General features: G+C 46.9%; 1 protein-coding gene across 2 annotated transcripts in view; it reads left to right on the top strand.

Moving 5' to 3' along the window:
• ASH1L (ASH1 like histone lysine methyltransferase) overlaps positions 1–22,249 on the top strand; it is a 172,287-nt gene that overhangs the window by 80,536 nt on the left and 69,502 nt on the right. For both annotated transcript variants that reach the window (XM_045983164.1, XM_045983163.1), the window contains exons 4-6: positions 995–1,096; positions 7,866–8,604; positions 14,982–15,161. In XM_045983164.1, the coding sequence (XP_045839120.1) occupies positions 995–1,096; positions 7,866–8,604; positions 14,982–15,161 (1,021 nt within the window). The remainder of the gene's footprint in view (positions 1–994; positions 1,097–7,865; positions 8,605–14,981; positions 15,162–22,249) is intronic.

The raw sequence follows: 22,249 nt of genomic DNA, 5'->3' as shown, positions 1-22,249 counted from the left end.
TCAAGTATTTGTTTCTTGTCCCTTTTGTGGTTCTAGTTATATGTAAGGCTTTTTACTGGTAATCTCTTTTCTAGTTAAAAGTGAACGTTGCGCAGTACTGCTAGTTTTTTTGACAGACAGGAGATGGACATTCATTATTCTCAACAACTGGCTTTTTTGCTTACAAGGAATACAGAATCAGAACCCAGTATGTTTTAACCAGAAAAATAATCCTTCTTGAACAACATACTTTTCTCTCGAGTCGGAAATATGTTAAATTATGCTGCATTGGTTTCAGATTTTGGCAAAAAGTATTTGGCTTTTTGAAAGGAAATTGTTTCTTTGTCTTTCTGAGCTCCTATGTACATAAACCAAGGAACCTTACGTGTACAGCTTTAACGTAGGTTTGCTGTATCCATAGAAAAATGAGTCACCAGTCCTCCCTGAATATGCCGTAGAGGAAACACACAGACTAGGAAAGTGACTTTTGTGGAGTAGATAGCACGTACGGGTGTGAGGTCTGACTCTGATTCTCACCTCTGATTCTGGTAAATGAAATGCTCAGGGTGAACCGCTTTCTCACATGAGTCATTCCTAATTAATTGCATTATAAATGTTCTTTGTCAGTTCGTATGATGAATTTGAGTTGATAATCGGGGACAGATGTGATTAGAATATTGCTAAAGACCTTTATCAGTAAATGTCTTCATGTGTTTCATAGGAGAGATACATAAAAACTAAATCGTGTCCTCTGCTCATTCTTCCACTAAAACTAGTTTTCCCATCTGTTAAGGAACAGGAGAAACCCGTGTGTATGAGACTGTGAAACTGTGTCGAGAGCACACAGGCGGCTTGTCCTCTGCGTGCTCTCCGCTTATCGTCAGCTCAAAGTACCGTTATTGCAGGGAATGGCCGTGACGACGACTAAAATACGACAGTTCTGACCCAGAGTGGTTTGACTTCAGTTTTAGACTTGAATTTTCCTATGGTTTCTGTCTTTTCCGTCTCTCTCTAGGTTCCCAGCCCACGTCAGAGAAGCCTTCCCAGCGACCTTCCGAGAGCACAAACTGCAGCCCCGCCCGAAAGCGGTCGTCGTCCGAGAGCGCTTCCTCGACAGGCAAGTGCTGTTTTACCAGACTCGACCTGAATCTCCCGTCTGCTACTTGTGAACACACTTACAATATGATACTGTGAACTTTTACAGCGTCAATTACAATCTGTGCTTACGTACAGTGTTGTAGAAAAGAGCAGAAGTGGTCACGGGTGTGTGAGTGCGCGGAGCGTGCCCTAGACTGCAGTCCCGGTCCCCTTCATGCCGCTTCTGCACGTGGGCCATGGCTCCGATGGCGGCTGGGGGCACAGTTCTAAGTGACGGGGACAAGAGTAGGCAGACGCAGAAATAGAGGGTTTAAAAGCTGGGCTGAGGTACAGCAGTGTGCAGTGTCACAGGGCATGTGGATTGGAACTCTTTAATGAGGACTTGGCTGTGCATGTAAAATGGCCTTAGTAGAGCCGTAGTTTCCAAAGTAGCGTTCACAGATCTCTGAGATACACAAAACAATTTATGGGGTTGTCAGAAGAATCTCTGTTCATCTTTATTTCTAACCTCGACTTTTCAAATGTGTGATGTTTACATATTTTAAGTATGTATAACCTCCTAATACAGTATATCATATCGTGTAATTCATACATGAATTTAGATGATGCTCTCAGGTTTTCCTTTTTACTGATCGTGTGTTTGTAAAAACAACAGCTGGGGGCTGTATGTCGATGTGAAAAGTACAGGTGCGCACACAGATCTCTTCTGTGTGAGATGCCGCTGTCTGGCCTCTGTCTGCGGGGAGCGAGTCCCTTCTAATCCCTCAGTGGCATGAGGAGAGGCGGCCAGTGGCAGGATCGTCGTAGGCGGTGGCGGTAACATGCGGCAAGGGGCAATGGTGAGTTGAAGAAATTAAATAAAAGAGCCAGTGTGGTTAGGGCAAAGGGACTGAAGGTGAGGCTGGGAGGGCAGGTAGGGAACCTTAATCATAACAGGAGCCACTGAAAATTGTAGGCAAGGATGTGATACCATTTCTTGGCTTTCCGTCCTGTTTTTTGACTGGTAGATCACTTTGACTTCACGGTCAGAAACTCGAATCCTTCATCACGTCAAGGCTACCTTGTCAGATGCTTGTTGAATTTACCCGTTGATGAGTTTCAACATATTTGGAGCTTCTTATTAGCAGCATTTTGCCAGAGGTTCATTGAACTCGGGCATCCGTGAGGACTTGGTCTCTCAGGGTGCTCTGCTTTCATACTGCTTCAGAGAGACTCTTGGATAGGGAGTGGCTGCTTTTGATGGTGTCGACCTAAACCGGGATTTAGCAGGCTGCGGCCTGTGGACCGATGTGGTTCAAGGCTTCCTTAGTGCAGCCCTCGGCTAAGAATCTTTTTTACTTTTTTTTTTTTTAAGATTTCATCTATTTAGAGAGAGAGCCCTAGCGGGGAGAGGGGAGTGGGAAAGGGAGAGAATGTCTAGTGGGCTCCCCACTAAGCCAGAGCCTGATTCGGGGCTCGATTCCACAACCTTGAGATCATGACCTGAGCCAAAAACCGAGAGTCGGACACTTAACTCCCCGAGCCACCCAGATGTCCCTATTTCTGGTATTTTTAAAGGCTCGCTTAAAAAGATAAAGGAGAAAAGAAAAAGTATATGTGAGACATTATATGTGTCCTCGAAAGCCTAAAATATTTACCATTGAGATTTTTACAGAAACAGTTTGCCAGCGCCTGAAAAGAATAAGATTTCAAGGAAATAGCCACAAAGAAAATCACCAAACTATTTCACTTTAGTAAACAAAAGAAATAATACCCAGGCCCATGAAGTTACTCTTACCATAAGACCATTTTATTCATTCGAATAAGTATTTGTTGAGAGTAACTGAATACTGAGCATCGGAGATACACACATGAATCAGATAAGTCTCCTGCCCTCCAGGATGCAGACGGAACCACCAGAGAAGGGCGTGTGACATGCTCTAGCAGACCAGCGCGCCCAACATGGCGACACACAGAGGACCTCCAGCGCTTAACGTGGGCTTCCCGGAGGGTGTGACACAAGCTACTGTCGTTTGTGGCGGCACGTGGGGCAGAGGAAAGGGTGGGCCCGTGTTCGCACAAAGAAGGGCACCGACGGTAACAGCGAATGCTGGTTTTGGAGAGCAGGGCATCGTGCGACGTTCCCGGCGTGTGCGGGAGCTGATGGCACCGCGGCGGAGGGCCCCCTGCGGCGGAGAGCCAGGCTGCCGAAGTCACAGACGGCCCCTGTAGGGCGCAGGCTCTTTTGTTGTTTGTTTGTTTGTTTCATTTGAAGGCCTTGAGTCTTTGCTGTAGAGGCAGTTGGGAGCCACTGAAGGATTTTGAACAGGAAAGGTAAAAACTATTCGATATATTGTATAATGCAGTATTGGATAGACTTTGCGGTGCTGAAAAAGGCCCAGAATTTCAGGGACTGGAGACGACAAAGTCTTCTTCTGTTCCTGCCCTGTGACTGTTGCGGGTCCTCTGGGTGTTGTCTTCCTTCCAGGGCCCTGCCTGGCAGAGCCTTTGTCTGCAGTGTTGCTGGTCTTGTGGGGGGTGGGGCGGTGAGGGGCATAGGAAAGCCCTGAGCAGCTCTTACAGTTGCCGCCCAGTCTCAGTGCTAAAGCAGGGGGCGAGGGTAAGTCTTCTGCGGAAGAGGTGTGGGGGGTACGATGTTCCGGAAGGCAGGGCAGCAAGGACTGATCGCAACAGCACAGTCGGCCGCACACGCATTTTGGAAAAGCTCACAGCATTCCAGCGTGGAGAACGGAATGGGCCGAGAAACGCGCGAAGAAATGCATAGGTAATGGCTTCAGGTTCGGACATGGTCAATTTGAGCAGCATTTGGGCTGTTGACGTGGAGGTGCTGGTTAGCCATTTGGAAGGGGTGGCTTGTAGTTTGAGGGGGATATCTGGAGGAGATGCAGACCCAGCAGAATGCCATAGAAAGTTTAATCTGGCAGTGAGTGAGCTAACCGAGACGATGGCAAGAATGCAGATTTCATGGGCGCCTGGGTGGCTCAGTGGGTTAAGCCACTGCCTTCGGCTCGGGTCGTGATCTCAGGGTCCTGGGATCGAGTCCCGCATCGGGCTCTCTGCTCAGCAGGGAGCCTGCTTCCCTCTCTCTCTCTCTCTGCCTGCCTCTCTGTCTACTTGTGATCTCTGTCAAATAAATAAATAAAATCTTTAAAAAAAAAAAAAGAATGCAGATTTCAGGAACATTCGCACTGGAGGGGAGTGGAGGGATGATGTCAGTGATGACATAAAAGTTTTAAATAGATTTTTCATATAGAAAAATCAAAAAAAGGTACAAGAAGCCTCTTAATGTCAGATGTCACAAAGAGGCCAAGAAAAATTAGGACTGAAAAGTGTTAATAATTGGGAAAGTGATTTTTATAGAACTAGTTTGCAAGTGGAGAGTTAGAGCAGCTTGGCTCCTCTAGAGGAGACTTCGAGAATTCAGGTGGCCTTGTTCTAAATTCGAGCTCTTTATTTCCAGCAACGAGGTAAATGAGATGTGCTGAGCAAACAAACTTCTTGCTACCTAAAACTAAAAATACGAGATAAGATTCGGAAAACATTTCTTAAAACATTGCTGAACATGGGCGCTTGGGTGACTCAGTGGGTTAAAGCCTCTGCCTTCGGCTCAGGTCATGATCTCAGGGTCCTGGGATCAAGCCTCACATCAGGCTCTCCGCTCAGCAGGGACCTGCTTCCTCCTCTCTCTCTTTCTTTCTCTCTCTGCCTGCCTTTCTGCCTACTTGTGATCTCTGTCAAATAAATAAATAAGATCTCTTCAGAAAAAAATTGCTGAACTTTGAAATCCATAGGAAAGCAGAAGTTTGTAGAAAGCTTGACTCAACAGAACTGGAGAGTGTTAGAACCCCTTGCCGTCCGCCTGACTCCTGGTGGCAGATGGCCTGGGCGGCACAGAAGTTCGGGTCAGGGTTCCCTGCATAAACGTGGCATTTACCAGGGCAAGAGCAAACAGAAACAAACCCATCACAGAAGAAGGCGGTTCCTCGTTTCAGTTTGGCTTTGGGAGGAGCAGGAAAGGAGTTCCTCTCCACAAGCTCATTCTCATCTCCTGTCTCATGTGCACTTTTTTTTTAAAGAATTTATTTATTTATTTGACAGAGAGTGAGAGAAAGCACGAGCTGGGGGAGGAGCAGAGGGAGAGGGTGAGGGAGAAGCAGACTCCCCACTGAGCAAGGAGCCTGACTTGGGGGTTTGATCCTGGAATCCCGACCTGAGCCGAAGGCGGCTGCTTCCCACCTCCCGGCATGAGCCACCCAGGTGCGCCTCACATGGGGACTGATGCTGCCTGTGGGACGCAGGAAAAAACTAATGAAAATGTGTTGTCGAGTGGCAGTGCCCTGAGTTCCTTCCAGAGCCAAAGGAAGATTTAATTCCTATTTAGTGTAAACCTGAGCGTTTTCAGACTCGGCTGACCTAGCATGTCGTCTCTCCAGCATTCAGAAGGCGGGTCACTGAATCGGAGCTGTGTCCTAACCTTCGAGTCGTAGACCAAGAAATGAAATACGTGTAGAGATCATCTGTTTAGGAATTGAGATACATAAATGGCTGAATAAATACGATTTTGTACCAGACAGCTTCTGGTCCATCCTTGAGCTGATCCAAAGGGGTAAATTCACTAACGGGCTAACACATAAAAATGTCATTTCACCGATGGCGGCAGTCATCGTTCTGAAAGCTGTTGCCTGTGACCTGAGCCCGCCTAGACGGCCTGACGGTGTGGAAGCTGGGAGCCAAGGGCAGATGTCCGAGGGAGCCAGGTGGCATGTGTCCTGCCTTTTCCAGCTCAGACTTGGAAATCAGCGTGTTCTTTCTTCCGTGGGATGCTTGTTGCAGAAGCAGCTCGCTGAGCGCGGCTCCTGCTCAAGAGGAGGACATTAGGTCTACCACCTGCGGGGCGGACGGCAGAAGACTCGGCGCAGGGCATAGCGGCTCCGCAAGCAGTCGGACCGCTGCTCCGGGCCGGGAGACGGGGTTGGCCGAGCGTCGAGTGGCTGTGGCGGCACGACGGGAAGCGGATCGGTTCGGGAGCCAGACTAACGCGGAACCACGTTTTCTGGCGTGTGGGGAGGGAAGCGGAGGAACAGTAGGTGATGTGGCCTGAGCGTGGCGGGCAGAGCTGCGGCCGTTGGGTTGGCGCCGCGCGTGTGTCAGGTTGGGGAGGTGACTCCGCGGTGTCACCACTGAGTCCGGGAGTCTGGAGGAGCAGGGTTGAAGGAGAAGGTAATGACTTGGGTTGTGACTGAGAGTTTGAGAAATCGGTGAAACATGCAGAAGTAGAGAAGTAGAAAAACAAGCTTTATTCGGAAGGTAGAACTTGGGCATCGTCAGGATGTAGGTGGGAGGTGAATGGATTGCCAGAAAGTGGGGAGAGTTCTACACGGAAAGCACCTGTACCAGACAGAGTGAGAAGATGCTCCCAGGCGCCCGCAGTGTCGGAAGGAGGCAGTTCTCATTGTGGTCATCTTCAGATAAAACTGGAGATCGGGACATGTGCTCTGATCACTGAAACTGTGAGAATAAACATGGGCCCCGGGGGAAGGAAGTATGAAAGGTAAAGACAGTGCTGGGGGTTAGGGACCTCTGCAGCTAAATCTGATAGAGTTGCAGGTAATCAGAAGATAATCCAAGTGTGTTCTCAGAGAAACCGTGGAGGCCAGATTTTAAGAAGTGGTGATATTGAATGGCTCTGAGAATTTGAAATTTGAAAAATCCTGAATTTAAACAAGACTACTGGATATCATCTAAAGGAAGTTATTGGTAATTTGAGAACAGTTCCAGTGTGCTGTGATGAGATCGAATCTAGAATACGCAGGGCTTGTAACGGAGTACCTAGAATAGTACCACATCTTAAACGCACACAGGCAGGAAGCCCATCGATGAGCTTTGGGAAAAAGTATGACCTGTGTTCATGAGTAGTAAACGACTGGGCATCTTGGGAAATGGCCCAAGTACGATCTGATGTTTACAGATATTGCAGAACTAAGACGGTTTACCAGGTGAAGGCGAGCATTTCCCACATTCTGTGTAGTCATAAAAAAATGCGGAACGGTATTTGAAGAACAAAGATCACCAAGTCATTGGGCCACTAAGGTAACAAGGTTCACCGAAAACCACTTATTTTCCAGGCTTCCGGTCAACATGTATTCTTTCTAAACTAGTTTAGACATACGTTTAGTGTTCCAGTTGTAAAGCTTTTCCTAAGAAGTTTTACTTGTAGCCTTTGTACTCACAGCATTGTTAGAAAGACCGCTGAACCAGGGGTATCACCAGCAGCTAACTGGCAAGGCTCCAAACATAAATGGACCATCCGCTCCGAAGAAATAAGCCATTTCTTTGTGGTTGTGGCTCCTTAGCTCACGTATTGTTAGGGAAGCAGGCCAACTTTGAATTTTTTTTTTTTTTTTAAAGATTTTAAGACAGAGATCACAAGTAGGCAGAGAGGCAGGCGGGGCGGTGGGGGGGCGGGGGAGCAGGCTCCCTGCTGAGCAGAGAGCCTGACGCGGGGCTCCATCCCAGGACCCTGGGATCATGACCTGAGCCGAAGGCAGAGGCTTTAACCCACTGAGCCACCCAGGCGCCCCAACTTTGAATTTATTATGATTACTTTAATATGCCTTATTCAGGAAAATAAACCATCAACTTGCTTGGGAGAGGCAGACGCATATGGTGTTAGGATGTGTAACCGTGTTAAGAAAAATGGAGCAGTATTACTTTTCTTTGGTATAAGAAGTTACTTAAGTGCCAAGCTGTGTTCAGTTCGTATCTGTGTGATTTGTCGTCTTCTTTAGTAAACGGAGTTCCCTCTCGAAGTCCAAGACTGCTTGCTTCTGGGGACGACTCTGTGGGGAGTCTGCTGCAGCGGGTGGTCCAGCACGAGGACCAGGAGCCCCTGGAGAAGAACATCGATGCCGGGATCGCGTCTGCCTCAGGACCCCCTTCCTCCAGCCCAGGGCACAGCCACAGCAAGGAGCGGGCCCTGGGGAAGCCAGACAGCCTTCTGGTGCCCGCGGCCCCCGGTGACGCTTGCGGCGGCAGCATCGCGCTCCTGTCGGAGAAGCTGCCGAGCAGCTGCTCGCCCCACCACATCAAGAGGAGCGTCGTGGAAGCCATGCAGCGCCAAGCTCGGAAAATGTGCAATTATGACAAAATCTTGGCCACGAAGAAAAACCTGGACCACGTCAATAAAATATTAAAAGCCAAAAAGCTTCAAAGACAGGCCAGGACGGGGAATAACTTTGTGAAGCGCAGACCGGGGCGACCTCGGAAATGCCCCCTCCAGGCCGTGGTGTCCATGCAAGCATTCCAGGCTGCCCGCTTTGTCAGCCCCGACTCGAACGCGGGCGAGGAGAGCGTGGCCCTGCCGCTCCGCGCCGACACTGTGACGGACGCCATCGAGGCTGTCGTGCAGAGCGTCACCCTGAGTCCAGAACACAAGAAGGGGCTGAAGAGGAAGAGCTGGCTGTTGGAGGAGCAGCCCAGGAAGAAGCAGAAGCCGTTCCCAGAGGACGAGCAGGAGCGCTCTAAGAGGTAATTATCCGTGCTCGACGCTTGTCCGAGCAGAGGCAAGTAGCGGTTCATAGACGTAACGTCCGGATGCGGCCGAGTTTGCGAGTAACCTCCCCACCTCTCCTGATGTAAAACCTGTGCTCCTCCGGGTTTTTTGTTCCAATGTGTTCTTATTCATGGCTGCCCAAATTATAAATAGTGAAAAAGCACATGGGTTGTAGCAGTCCATTCTGAACCCCCAGTTTGCAGAAGAGGAAATCAAGGCCCAGAGAAGTTCTGTTTTACCCAGCACGTGGCTGTGTGCCCGCAGTTATTTTTAGGCTCGCACTGTCTTCTCCGATTTCCATCCTGTCACCACATACACTTTCTGCGTGTTACGTTTATTTTCTTCACAGTCTCCTTGTTATGTTCTTTCTTTTTCCTTTTTTCTTTTTTTTTTTTTTTTAATATTTTATTTATTTGACAGAGAGAGATCACAACTAGGCAGAGAGGCAGGCAGAGAGAGAGGAGGAAGCAGGCTCCCCGCAGAGCAGAGAGCCCGATGCGGGGCTCGATCCCAGGACCCTGAGATCATGGCCTGGGCCGAAGGCAGAGGCTTTACCCACTGAGCCACCCAGGCGCCCTGTTCTTTCTTTTTTCTAAAAGATACGAGCACAGAGCCAAAACTCACTCCCCAAAAAGAGCCCTTAATCCTTTTGTTGTATCCAACCAGGTTTTTTCCCTAAAGATATGTTTGGTAGTTTTAACTGAGTTAATACAGTACTCCCCATTTTCAAATGCTTCTTCCGTTATGAATGTAGCAGGCTCAGTCATAATCACATGGCAGCCCCGTTCACAACTAGACAAATACAAATTAAAACTGCAAGACACGTTGTAAGCCTCTTAACATTTATTTTCAAACTGCTCTCTTGAAAGCCACACCTGTTAATAGTTCTACTAACGTAAAATAATTGTCATGCACTATTTACGCCCACTCTTATCTACCCTGGAAATTATCTTTCTAAAAATCTTTATAAAAATGTCTTCATCATTTTGATATAGGTGAAATATACTTCATAAATGTTGGTTCCTACTTATTTTAGTTTGCATATTGGGACATGAGTATTTGTTGATGTACCTTACCTGTTTTTTAAGTACTCATTATATACAGTCAGAATAATAACCCTTAATGTTTTTTGTATGACATTTGATTTTCTTTATTTTTTTTTTTTTTTTTTGGCCAAACAACAACGGAACAGTTAGAGTTTATTAGTCTTTTTCTCTACCATCTACCTGGGCATATCCTATAGAGAGAGGTTTTTGGTTTTGTTTTTTCAAGGTTTTATTTATTTGACACAGAGATACAGAGTATCAGTAGGCAGAGCAGCAGGCAGAGAGAGAGAGGGAGGAGCAGGGAGCCCGATGTGGGGCTCGACCCCAGGACCCTGAGATCATGACCCGAGCCGAAAGCAGCCGCCTAACCGACTGAGCCACCCAGGCGCCCCAAGAGAGGTTTTTCATATCTCGCTAATGCATACATTTAGGAAAAATACTTTTTTCTATAGAATATGTGGGATTGAAATTTCTTTTGTGAGTGGTACGTACTTGTACTACTTCATTGAAACGGAAAGCTTACTGATTGAAAAGTTAAGTCTCTTTTCACGTGATCTCATTTCCTCTCAAATCCTGTTCTCCTCAAGGGCATGACTGTGAACCGTATGGTACTTGTTACATAGCAGGGGACTGTTCATTTACTGATTAATAACATTTATTGCAAAATTGTTTATCCGGCGTGCTAAGGGTAGGTAACAACGGTAAGCAAATTTAGATAATTCCCTGCCCTCGGGGTCACACAGTCGGGGTTCCAGCATGAGTGGTTATTGAGTGTCACGAGAATATATTGTTGAGGTGACTGACCTCGGTTTCCTGTGGAAGTAACGATGAAATTAAAATCTGGAGAATAGACTTCATCTGCTACTTAAAGGATCAAGGCTAGAACAAACGTTAGGGCTGAGTATGAAAAGGCATGGCAGGTTCAAGGAGGTGAAAGAAAGCGTCTGTTGCCAAAACACAGCTAGTTAGAGTCGAATGAAATACTCAGTCTGAAAGCCATTAGTCGTAGGTATCCAGACGGGGCATGGAGACCATGGTGGCCCTGAGTTTGATGTTAGAGACCAAATGGAGTGAGGAGTTGGGCCCTGGGACAAAGGGGGCGAGGGCGAGCATCAACGCAGCCTGGAGTGTCAGCCTGAGTCGAATGAGATGCACACTCTGGAGAGGGAGGGTACAGGGGTACAGGTTGGCCTTGTTGCTCAAGCGTCCGGCTCTTGATTTTGGCTCAGGTTATGATCTCAGGATCGTTGGATCCAGCCCCATGTCAGGCTGCATGCTCGGCAGGGAGTCTGCTCCTCTCTCTCTCCCCCACACTGCCCCTGCCCCCACTCACACACACTCTCTTGTTCTGTCTAACAAATAAATCTTTAAAAAAGAGTGAGTGAGTGCTGGTGTTGGATATAGATAGCAGCAAGGTTAGGAAGTGGTCCATCCCAGACTTCATGACTAAGAATTTTTAAAATGCTGTGGTTTGGCATTTGCATTTCTTGTAAGCCGTCCTGGTAATTCTGATGCGTGTGGTCTAGGGACAGCAGCTGGGGAAGCGTAGCACCGACTACATGTTGGTGAAAAGCAGGAAAGGAGAAAACATTTTTTATTGCAGAAGAAAGAAATAAGATTAAAAAAAAGATAAAGACAGAAGTAGAAATGAATTTACCTGGAAAGGAGAAGAGTAAAAAATAAATATTAAATTAAATGATTAAATACGAAAGACCAGGTTAAAAAGGTAAATAATAAATTGTCTGGTTAGGTGAATGGATGGGTAAGACAGAGCCCGTGTGACAAGCACGGTACATCCCAGTTACGCAAGGCCTGGCAGACTGTCAGAAGTCAGGTAACGTCGGTCAGCACATCCGAAAGGCTAAAGAAGAAAAACTCACACAAATACCAATAAAAGAGGAAACATAGTTTCTCAGACTCTAACACGTGTTTGTGATAGAAACTCCCAGCAGTCTGTGATCAGAAAGAACTACCTCAGCGTGATAAAGACCATGAGCCGAAACCCAGAGCAGACAGCTCGGTGTGAGAGGCTGAGAGCTTTGCCCCTGAGGCCAGCGGCAGGGGCAGGTGCCCGCCTGCACCACTTCAGGTCAGCTTAGCTTTAAAATCCCCAACCAGAGCTGTCAGGCAAGAAAAAGAAATAAAGTAAAACATTGTAAAGATAAAAATAAAATTAGCTCTGTTCGCAGATACCATGATCTTATACGCCGGAAGTCTTGACGATCTCTCGCAAAAACTGGTAGAGCGACTGAGCACACCAGCAAGTCGAGAGCACAGAAGCCGCACCCACAGTCAGCTGCGTTTCTGAACCAGCGATTTTCCCAAAAAGAAGTTAAGGAAACTATTCTTCTCACAGTAGCATCAAGAATAGAATAGGGGGCGCCTGGGTGGCTCAGTGGGTTTAGCCTCTGCCTTCCGCTCAGGTTATGATTCCAGGGGATCAAGCCCCGCATCGGGCTTTCTCTGCTCATCTAGGAGCCTGCTTCCTCCTCTCTCTGTCTGCCTCTCTGCCTACTTGTGATATCTGTCTGTCAAATGAATAAATTAAGTCTTTAAAAAAAAAAAGATGAAGAAGAAATAAGAATAAATTTAGAAAGGCAAGACTTGTATGTTGAAAACTACAGAACAGGGCTCCCGGGTGTCTTGGTTAAGCGTAGGCCTTCGGCTCAGGTCATGATGCCAGGGGCCTGGGATCAGGTTCCACATCAGGCTTCCCTGCTCCTCCTCTGCTTGTCCTCCCACCCTATCTCTCTCTCCAAAATAAGTAAAATCTTAAAAAAAAAAAAAAAAAAAAAGGAAGGAAGGAAGGAAGAAAAGAAATTTCTACAAAGCATAGTTCGGGGAATGGAAGATGTGAACACACGGAAAGACAGCGTGTACTCATGGCCTAGAAGACATGTTGTTGAGATACCAGAACTACCCGAAGTGATTGCAGGTTTAGTGCAAAATCCCAGTGATGTTTTCTGTGAAATAGAAAAACCCATCCTAGGGACGCCTCGGTGACTCAGTGCATTAAGCCTCTGCCTTCAGCTCAGGTCATGATCTCAGGGTCTTGGGGATCGAGTCCTGCATCGGGCTCTCTGCTTGACAGGGAGCCTACTTCCTCCTCTCTCTCTCTCTCTGTCTGCCTCTTTGCCTGCTTGTGATCTCTATCTGTCAAATAAATAAATAAAATCTTTAAAAAAAAAAAAAAACCCATCCTAAAATTCATCAGGAATCTCAAGGAATCCCAAACAGCCAAAACAGTCTTGAAAAAGAATGAAATTAGAGAACTGACTCTTCAAGACTTTTTTCTTTTTCTCACCTTTTTGCACTGGCTAGAACTTTCTTTGATGCTGAACATATGGTGAGAGCAGACAATTTCCTTGTCCTTGGTATTAGGGAAACTGTATTTTTTTGGCTCATACTCAATAGTGAAAGACTATGGAGAAAGTCCCTGCCATGTCGTAGCTGCGGTTGCAGGGTCCCTAGCCAATCTGTTTGCTTATGTTTGTTTTATACATAACTTCTAGTATTTCTCGTTTACTTAGTGGATCTGTGAGTGGCAATATCCGTTCCATCTTTGCCTGGAACTGGAATTGACTTAATTCTTTTTTTTTTTTTTAAGTATTTACTTGCGAGAGAGAGCGAGCGAGCACGTGTCAGCGTACGAGTGGGGGACGGGGCAGGGGAGGTGGGAGACGGGGCAGGGGAGGTGGGAGCAGCAGACCCCCTGCTGAGCCCAGCCTGGGCCCCCAGATGGCAACGCACCCAGCCGCCCAGGTGCCCCAGAAATCAACTTAATTTTTAAAGGTGTTTTTGATTGACTTAGAATTCTGTTTGAATAGGCTTTTTCTTCCTTCCCCTCCCTCTCCCTCCTCCTTTAGCACTTATAGATGTTTTATCGTTGCCTCATGGCTCGCCTTGCTTCAGATGCGACATCTGCCCTCGTTCTTATTTTTATCGTCCTGTATGGGTTGTATTTTGTCCTCTCGCTTTTTAAAATTTTTTGAGTAATTTTTAGCAATTTACTATGATATGCCTTGTTTTTTTGTTTTTGTTTTTGTTTTTTAGTTTATATTTATGGTTTGTTTAGCTTCTTTTTTTTTTTTTAAAGATTTTATTTATTTATGTGACAGAGAGAGATCACAAGTAGATAGAGAGGCAGGCAGAGAGAGAGAGAGGGAAGCAGGCCCCTGCTGAGCAGAGAGCCCGATGCGGGACTCAATCCCAGGACCCCGAGATCATGACCTGAGCCGAAGGCAGCGGCCTAACCCACTGAGCCACCCAGGCGCCCCTGGTTTGTTTAGCTTCTTAGAATTTTGACTTTATACTTTTTATCAAATTTGGAAAATATTTGGCCATTCACGTTTGGGTTTTTTTCACTGTGAATTTCTTTCCATTGTAAATGTCGCATAATCTTGTGTCGGGCTTTTTGTTCTTTTCCAGATGCTCAGGGGTTCTGGTAGGCAGTTCAGTTACTTGGGGTCGGGCTGAGATTCCTTTGAAGACTGTTTTTAAGCTTCTTTGGCGCTGGTCTTTATTCTGGGGGTAGTTGAGCTGTGTGGACGTGGGCGACTCTGCCCTCCGGGGAGTGTCCTCCTACGGTGCCTCGTGGAGTCTCCTGCCACCGTGTGTGAGGTCTGTGGGTCGTTGAGGTTCTGGACAGGACGCCACCCGCTCTTTGTCCGGCCTTGCCGAACTCGACCCCGCACTCGCACAGCCGCGTAAGTGTACTGTGGGAGGCCCATACAGATTTCTAGAGTTGCTTTCGTCTGTGGCTTTCTCCACTCCAGGACTCTGCCCCAGCAACCCTGGTGTCCCCCACCTCTCTGGGCTCTGTTCCGTTCTCCACACTGGCTGTTCGCTGCTGGGGCTCTAACCCCTCCAGTCATCCTCCCTGTAGAGGCAAACCGGTGGTAGGACTGTTCCTGGTTTTTTTTTCTTCAGTAAGTGGAGCCCAGCACAGGGCCCAGACGCACAACTCTGAGATCAAGACCTGAGCCGAGGTCAAGAGTTGAACTCAACTGATTGAGCCACCCAGGCACCCCCATATTGTTTTTTCTTTCTCTGGTTTTTTTCTTCTTTTTTTAATTTTCTCTGGGATCACAATGCGGTGCTGTTGTCCAGAGTCTGCTACGTGTTTCATAAACCTTCTCCAGGCCCGTGGTAGTTTCCTAGATTTCTAACAGGTTGTCTCGGGAGGACAAGGCTGCTGTCTTACTCCATCACAGTCAGATGAGGAAGTCTCATACCTCGTGTTTTACTTGCTGTTGTGTTCTTTAAAGAGTCAATAGTAAAAGTTTCCTTTAAACTTGTCTTTCTAGCTTTACTGCAGCAGCAGTTGAGATTCCCAGTCCTCCTGAAACCCCAGCCAAGCCTCCGGAACCTGAAAATAGCCTGCGGCCCGTGCTTTCTCTCATCCCGAGGGAAAAGAAGGCCCCACGTCCCCCAAAGAAGAAGTATCAGAAAGCAGGGCTGTATTCTGACGTTTACAAAACTGCAGAGTAAGTAGTATCACCTGTCAGCCGACAAGCTGGAAAGACCTGTTACTTTTCCATGTTCCAAAACACACTTTTGGCGGCCAGAAAACACAGTGCAGACGTAATGTACACAAGCGTGACCCTCCGCCCAGACACCTGAGTGTTCACTTTCCTCGTGATACTGCTCTGGTGTTGGGGACCAGTTGTTTTCTCGGATCTTTTTCTGGGGTGCTTGGTTTTTGCTAGTTTCGATTTTTGTTTTTAATTAAAGATTTTTTTTTAAATTATTTATTTGACAGAGAGATCACAAATAGGCCGAGAGGCAGGCAGAGAGAGAGGGAGGGAGAAGCAGGCTCCCCGCTGAGCAGAGATCCCGATATGGGACTCGATCCCAGGACCCTGAGACCATGACCTGAGCCAAAGGCAGAGGCTTAACCCACTGAGCCACCCAGGCGCCCCTGTTTCAACTTTTTTATTTAAATTCTAGTTAGTTACCGTATGGTGCAATACTAGTTTCAGTATCTTCCCTCATTTTATCTTTTCTCTGCCTTTCTAGATTATGTATCTGTAATTTGGATTCTAGTGGTGCCTTTTTCTTAATTAAAAAGAAGAAAAGTGGCACTGTGTGTGCATCTCTAGTGATCTTCATGATTTCCTACCTTTACTCCTCACTGACTGAATGCTCTCTGAGTTTCCAAACACTTAGTCGCATGAGGAGAATATCCTCCTTGTGGAAGGGTCCTCTCCCCATGGCGAGGACAGCTGAAGAAGCACTCTGATGAGGCCAGCTCTCGCGGAGTCAGAGGTATCTCACAGAAAACAGCTGATTAGGTTCTGGAAGTTCAGTACTAGTTTGCAGGGCAGAAAAGGGCATTTCAGTTATTCCAGGATAGCTTGTCCCAGGCACATACTGGGATGCAAGGATTTTTCAGTGCTTCTGAAATGTAGTGGTGGTGTAGAACACAAGCATTTTGTGATAGCAACCACAAAACCCTGGACCTAAGGGACTCAAAGATATTTACCTCATTAAGCTACAGGAAATGAAAAGTGCAAGTATATGTTATAAGATGAGCTGTAGCAGCAGAGCGGAAAATGAATGGGGGGGCGACTAACGGCAGAAACACACAATGTCCCTCAAAAGGTTGAAAGGGTTTGAATTTTGGCAAGAAAGAGTGAAATTGAAAGAGGAAAGAATAGATGTTAGAGCTATATATCGTACTTGTGGTTAAAAGTGATCTCTGTGTAAACCACAGCACCTTATTTTGCACTGAAAAGATTTTTTTTAGGTAATTTTAAAAAATATTTATTTATTTCACCGAGAGAGAGAGAGTGCACAGAAACAAAGGGAACAGGAGAGGAAGAAGCAGGCTCCCTGCTGAGCAGAGAGCCCAATGCGGGGCTCGAGCTAAGGACTCTGAGATCATGACCTGAGCTGAAGTCAGAGGCTTAACCAACCCAGCCACCCAGCCGCCCCTGAAAGATTTTCTGTTGGGACACCTGGGTGGCTCAGTCGGCTAAGCGTCCACCTTCAGCTCAGATCATGATCCCAGGGTCCTGGGATCAAGCCCCACATCAGGCTCCCTGCTCAGCAGAGAGCCTGCTTCTGCCTCTGTCTCCTGCTCCCCCTAGTTGTGCATCCTCCTCTCTCTCTCTGGGGGCTCGATCCTAGGACCCTGGGATCATGACCTGACTTAAAGGCAGACACTCAACAACTGAGCCACCCAGAGGCCCCTAAATAAATAAAATCTTTAAAAAAATAATAATAATAAGATTTTTCTATTAATTTGCCCCTGAAATAGATGCCACAGAAGCTCTTTATACCCGATCCCTGCCTTTTGGGTCATGAAAACGTTTTATTCATGAAGCTTCTTAGTTTCAGCTCCCAATAATAAGAAACTCTCTGAAATACTCAAGACTTTAAGAAGATCGACATTCATTTTCCTTTAAGTAAAAACTGTTACAAAGTACACACTTCAGGGTTGATGCGGGAACTTGGCGGGATCCTCAGGAACCTGCGGTCCTTTCTGTTCTTCCGTCTCAGCTTGTACCAGCGCAGCCGCCTGCATTCAGCCAGAAGGGCTTCGTTTAGAAAGCAGGCAAGAAGGGAGTATAAAAAGCACACACCTCCTGGGGTGCCTGGCTGGCCCAGTGGATTAGCGTCTGAGTCTTGATTTTGGCTCAGGTCGTGATCTCAGGGTCGAGAGATCGAGCCCTGTGTTGGGCTCTGGGCTGGGGTTGGAGTCCGCTTGAGAGTCTCCCTCTCCCTCTGCCCCAGTCCCCCCAAATTCAAAAATAATGACAATAAGTTCCGTAAGTGCCTCTGGTCGAACAGAAGTCTTGCACTCTGCGAGCGGACTGAGAGAGCCACCTTGTTTGTGTGAGCACAAGCTACTCCCGCCTTGGGCGCGAGGACAGCGCGAGGACAGCAGTGGGCGTGTTGGGAGCACTGTGAAGAAATCGATCAGACGGCACACGTGTGCGGGCTTGTGGGCTCGCGGTGGTGGTTTGTAGCAATTCGGGTTTCTTTCTTTCTTTTTGTTTTCTAACTAACAATTATTTAGAGCAGCTTTAGGTTAAGGGCAAAATTGATACCAAGTGCCGAGAGTCTGCCTGCAGAGCCTCTCCTCCTTTCAATGTCCTGCACCACCGTGTTAGATCCATTCTGATCCGAGAACATACACCGGGACACATCGTCGTCCCCCAGAGTCCGTAGCTGACTTTAGAGTTTGCTCGTGGTGTTGCACGTTTTACGTGTTTCCATAAATGCGTGTCCACCACGGTAATGTCACACAGCACGGTTTCCCTGTCCCCAGCTGCTCCATGCTCTGTCACTTTGTTTTTTGGGCCACAGAATGGTACAAAGAAATTATAAAGTTACTCTTTTGTATCTAAATCATCATAGGTTTTAAAAAGTTATGAGGGGATATGATTTCACTTGTATGGAGAACTTAAATGAAGCAACACAAACAAAGGAAAAGGAATGAGACAAGCCGAGAAACAGACTCTCAGCTCTAGAGAACACGTGGCCGTCCCCGTCCCCAGAGGGGAGGTGGGCGGGGCCGAGGGGGAGACAGGTGGTGGGAGGGGGAGGAGTGCGCCCTCGCTGAGCACTGGGTGGTGCAGGAAGTGCTGAATCACTGTGTTCTACACCTGAGACTAATGTCACACTGTACATTAGCTATCCTGGAATTAAAGTTTAAAAGTTAAAAAAAAAATTATAAGAGGGAAGCGTATGACTCAGTCGAACTTGGATCAAGATACAACCAGCATGGGAGGTGTGACTCACGTCGGGAGGTGCTGGAAGTTAAAAGGCCGGTGAGGGAGCTGGACACCTTTGTGCTTTTCCAGGACAGGAGTCACGACCTGAAATACGGTGATGGCAGTGTTGGAAAGGGTGGGCTCTTGAGAACATGGATGTTAAATGGAAAGGGATTAAAGACTGGACCGATGGTATGAATTCAAGGACAGGGCGAGAGTCAGTGATGATCCCAGGCTTTTATTTTGTATTCCTGGTTTGATAATGATGTCATCAGCGAAAATACCAGAAATACGTGTTACAGACCGTACACCTTGGTTTAGGAAAACCTCCATGATCGATGTTCCCTTACTTAGGTACAAAGTGTCTAGTAATGCAGTCAGCAGGTGACCAGCAGAGCTTAGCCCACCGGTTAGTGTCCTGGGCCCGCTGTGGCATGTTACTCAAGTTGCTTGAAGCAACCCAGATCTAGTAGCTTACAGTTCCTGGGGCGAGAAGTTCAGACCGAGTCTCTCCAGGCTAAAGTCAAGGTGCCAGTGAGGCTGCACTCCCCCTGGAGGCTCCGGAATATCGAACTGGCGAGGCTCTAAACTTAAATGGACCATCAGTTTCGGAGAAATAAACTGTTTTTCTGGTCCTTATCTCAGAGAGTGAGAATTATTGTTGCTTTTTAACTCACATACTAACTCACAGAATATTACATTTACATTTTATTATTGAAATTTCTTATTGTGGTCAAATACCAGAATTTGCCATTTTCACCATTTCTAAGCATACAATTCATTGTCGTTCATGGCATTCACCATGTTGTGCAGTCATTACACCGTCTATTTCCAACATTTTTCTTTTCTTTCTTTCTTCCTTTAAAGATTTTATTTCTGGGATGCCTGGGTGGCTCAGCCATTAAGCGTCTGCCTTCGGATCAAGTCATGATCCTGGGGTCCTGGGATCAAGACCCACATCGGGCTCCCTGCTCAGGCCAAGCCTGCTTCTCCCTCCCTCTGCCTGCTGCCCCTGCTGTGCTTGTGTGCGGGCCCGCTCTCTCTGTTAAATAAATAAAATCTTGGGGCGCCTGGGTGGCTCAGTGGATTAAGCCACTGCCTTCAGCTCAGGTCATGATCTCAGGGTCCTGGGATCGAGCCCCGCATCGGGCTCTCTGCTCCGTAGGGAGCCTGCTTCCTCCTCTCTCTCTGCCTGCCTCTCTGCCTGCTTGTGGTCTCTCTCTCTGTCAAATAAATAAAATCTTAAAATAAATAAATAAATAAATAAATAAAATCTTTAAAAAAGTGATTTAAAAATAAATAAAGATCTTGTTTGTGAGAGAGAAAACAGAAGTGGGAAGAGGGAGAGGGAAAAACAGGGCGCCTGATAGAAGGTTCAATCCCAGGGATCATGACCTGAGACATGACCCGAGATCATGACCTGAGACAAAGGCAGACACTTAACTGAACCACCCAGGGACCCTCCAGCATTTTTTTCTTTTTCTTTCTTTCTTTCTTTTTTTTTTTTTTTTACTATTTTATTTATTCATTTAACTGGCAGACAGAGATCACAAGCAGGCAGAGAGGCAGGGAGAGGAGGAAGCAGGCTCGCCGCCAAGCAGAGAGCCCGACGTGGGGCTCAGTCCCAGGACCCCAAGACCATGACCTGAGCCAAAGGCAGAGGCTTAACCCACTGAGCCACCCAGGTGCCCTGAGCATTTTTCATTCCCCTAAAAAGAAACTAACCAGGGGCGCACCAGGGTGGCTCAGTGGTTATGCGTCAACCTTCAGCTCAGATCATGATCCCGGGGTCCTGGGATCGAACCCCACCTCGGGCTCCCTGCTCAGCAAGGAGACTGTTTCTCCCTCTCCCTCTCCCACTCCCCCTGCTTCTGTTCCCTCTCTCAGTGTCTCTCTCTGAGTCAACTAAATAAATAAAATCTTTTAGAAAAAGAAACCATTAAGCAGTAACTCCCCACACCTCAGCCTGTAATGGCTAATGTGCTTTCGGTTCTGTCGCTTTGCCTGTTGGAGCGGCCCCGCGTCAGCGGAACCAAACAGTGGTTGTGCTTTTTCCGTCCGGACTCGTTAGCAGTGTCTTCAGTGTGCGTGCGCGCTCTGGCCCCCGTGCGTGGCTGCGTCGCTTTCCGGTGCGTGCGCGTGCCGTACCTTACGTGCTCACCGGCTGGCGAGCACGTGGGCTGTGTCTGCCCTTTGTCTCCCGTGAATCGTGCTGCCGTGAGCTCCGGCGTGGGCGCGTTCACTCAGGTCCCTGCTTTCAGCCCCTTGTGGCTGTACTTAGGAGTGGAATTGCCAGATCCTTGTATGTTCAGCGTTTTAAAGAACCACCAGACTTTTCTCCGAGAGCTACGCCACTGTCTGCGGATTCTGCAGTCCCCGATTTGAGATCTCGTCTTTGAACGCGTGTGTGTTTTACCTATAAATTTCCTCTTTTGTTGCTTATACCGTATCAGCTAAGTTTAGGTTGTTTGTGTTTTCATTCAAAATACTTTCTAATTTCTCCTCTGATTTCTTTCTTTTCTTATTTTTTTTTTAAGATTTTATTTATTTATTTGAGAGCGCGCCTGCGCATAAGCAGGGGGAGTGGGAGAGGGAGAAGCAGTCTCCCCGCTGAGCAGGGAGCCTGATGCTGGGCTCAGTCCCAGGACCCCAGGATCATGACCTGAGCTGAAGGCAGACGCTTAACGATGGAGCCCCCCAGGTGCCCCTTCAGTCTTTAAATCTGTTAAGACTTATTTTGTGGCTTCATGTGTTACCTGTCTTGGAGAATTTTCTGTGGTCATTTGAGAAAACTTTGTATCTACTGTTGTTGCCTGGAGTGTTCTGTGTATTTCTGTTAGATCTAATGGTTCATATCCATGTTGATCCGTGTGGTTGTAACCGTCACTGAACTTGGTTGGCGTCTCCAACTGTTGCTGTACAGCTGTCTGTTTCCTCTCTTCAGTCTTCGAACACTTAGTTCCTTTGATGTTTGCTGAGTATGATTGTTGCTTCTAAGTGAGCAGACTCTTGTCAGTATTTAATGTCCTCCTGTGTCCCTTGTAACGGTCTTTGACTTCAGGTCTCTGTCTGATACTGTAGTATAGTTATTCTGCTCTCTCTTGGTTACTGTTTAATTGGAATATCTTTTTTCCATCCTTTTCCTTTTCATCCTTTTCTTGTTTATGTCCTGATCTACGGTGAGCCTCTTGGGAGTCCTGGGGGGCTCAGTCGGTTGAGCATCTGATTCTTGATTTCAGCTCAGGTCATGATCTCAGGGTCATGGGACCAAGCCCCATGTCTGGGTTCTCTCTCTCCCTCTGCCCCTCTCCCTGCTCTCACCGGCAAGGGTGCTTTCTCTCTCTCTCAAATACGTAAAGGAAAACTTTAAAAAAATAAAGTGAGTCTCTTGTGGACAGTGTATAGTTAAATCATGTTTTTTATCCATTTCGTTTCTCTCTGCCTCTTGTTTGGAGAGTTTAATCTACTTACATTTAACATAATTACCAAGAAGGAAGGACTTACACTTGCCATTTTATTTCCCGTTTGTCCTACAGCTTTCGAACCTCATGTCCTACATTACTGTCTTCTGTGCTTAGTTGATCTTGTAGGGACGCGCTCTGATTCCCTTCAGTCCCTCTGGTGTATTCTATAGCTGTTTTCTCCGTGGTTACCATGGAAATAAAATAGAACTTCCCAAAGATACAACTATGTAATTTGAATTGATATCAAGTTAATTTTAATTATATACAAAAACTACTCCGGTAAAGCTCCATATCCCCTTTTTATGTTATTGATGTTAGAAATAACATCTTTATTTTTTGTGTGCCCAGAAACATACGTTTATGAGTACTTCTTATACATTTGTCTTCTAA

This window comes from Meles meles, chromosome 17 (genome assembly GCF_922984935.1).
Source record: "Meles meles chromosome 17, mMelMel3.1 paternal haplotype, whole genome shotgun sequence".
In the NCBI taxonomy this organism is placed as follows: Eukaryota; Metazoa; Chordata; class Mammalia; order Carnivora; family Mustelidae; genus Meles; species Meles meles.
Note: the sequence above shows the minus strand (reverse complement) of the source record. Positions and strands in the feature narration are given on the sequence as shown.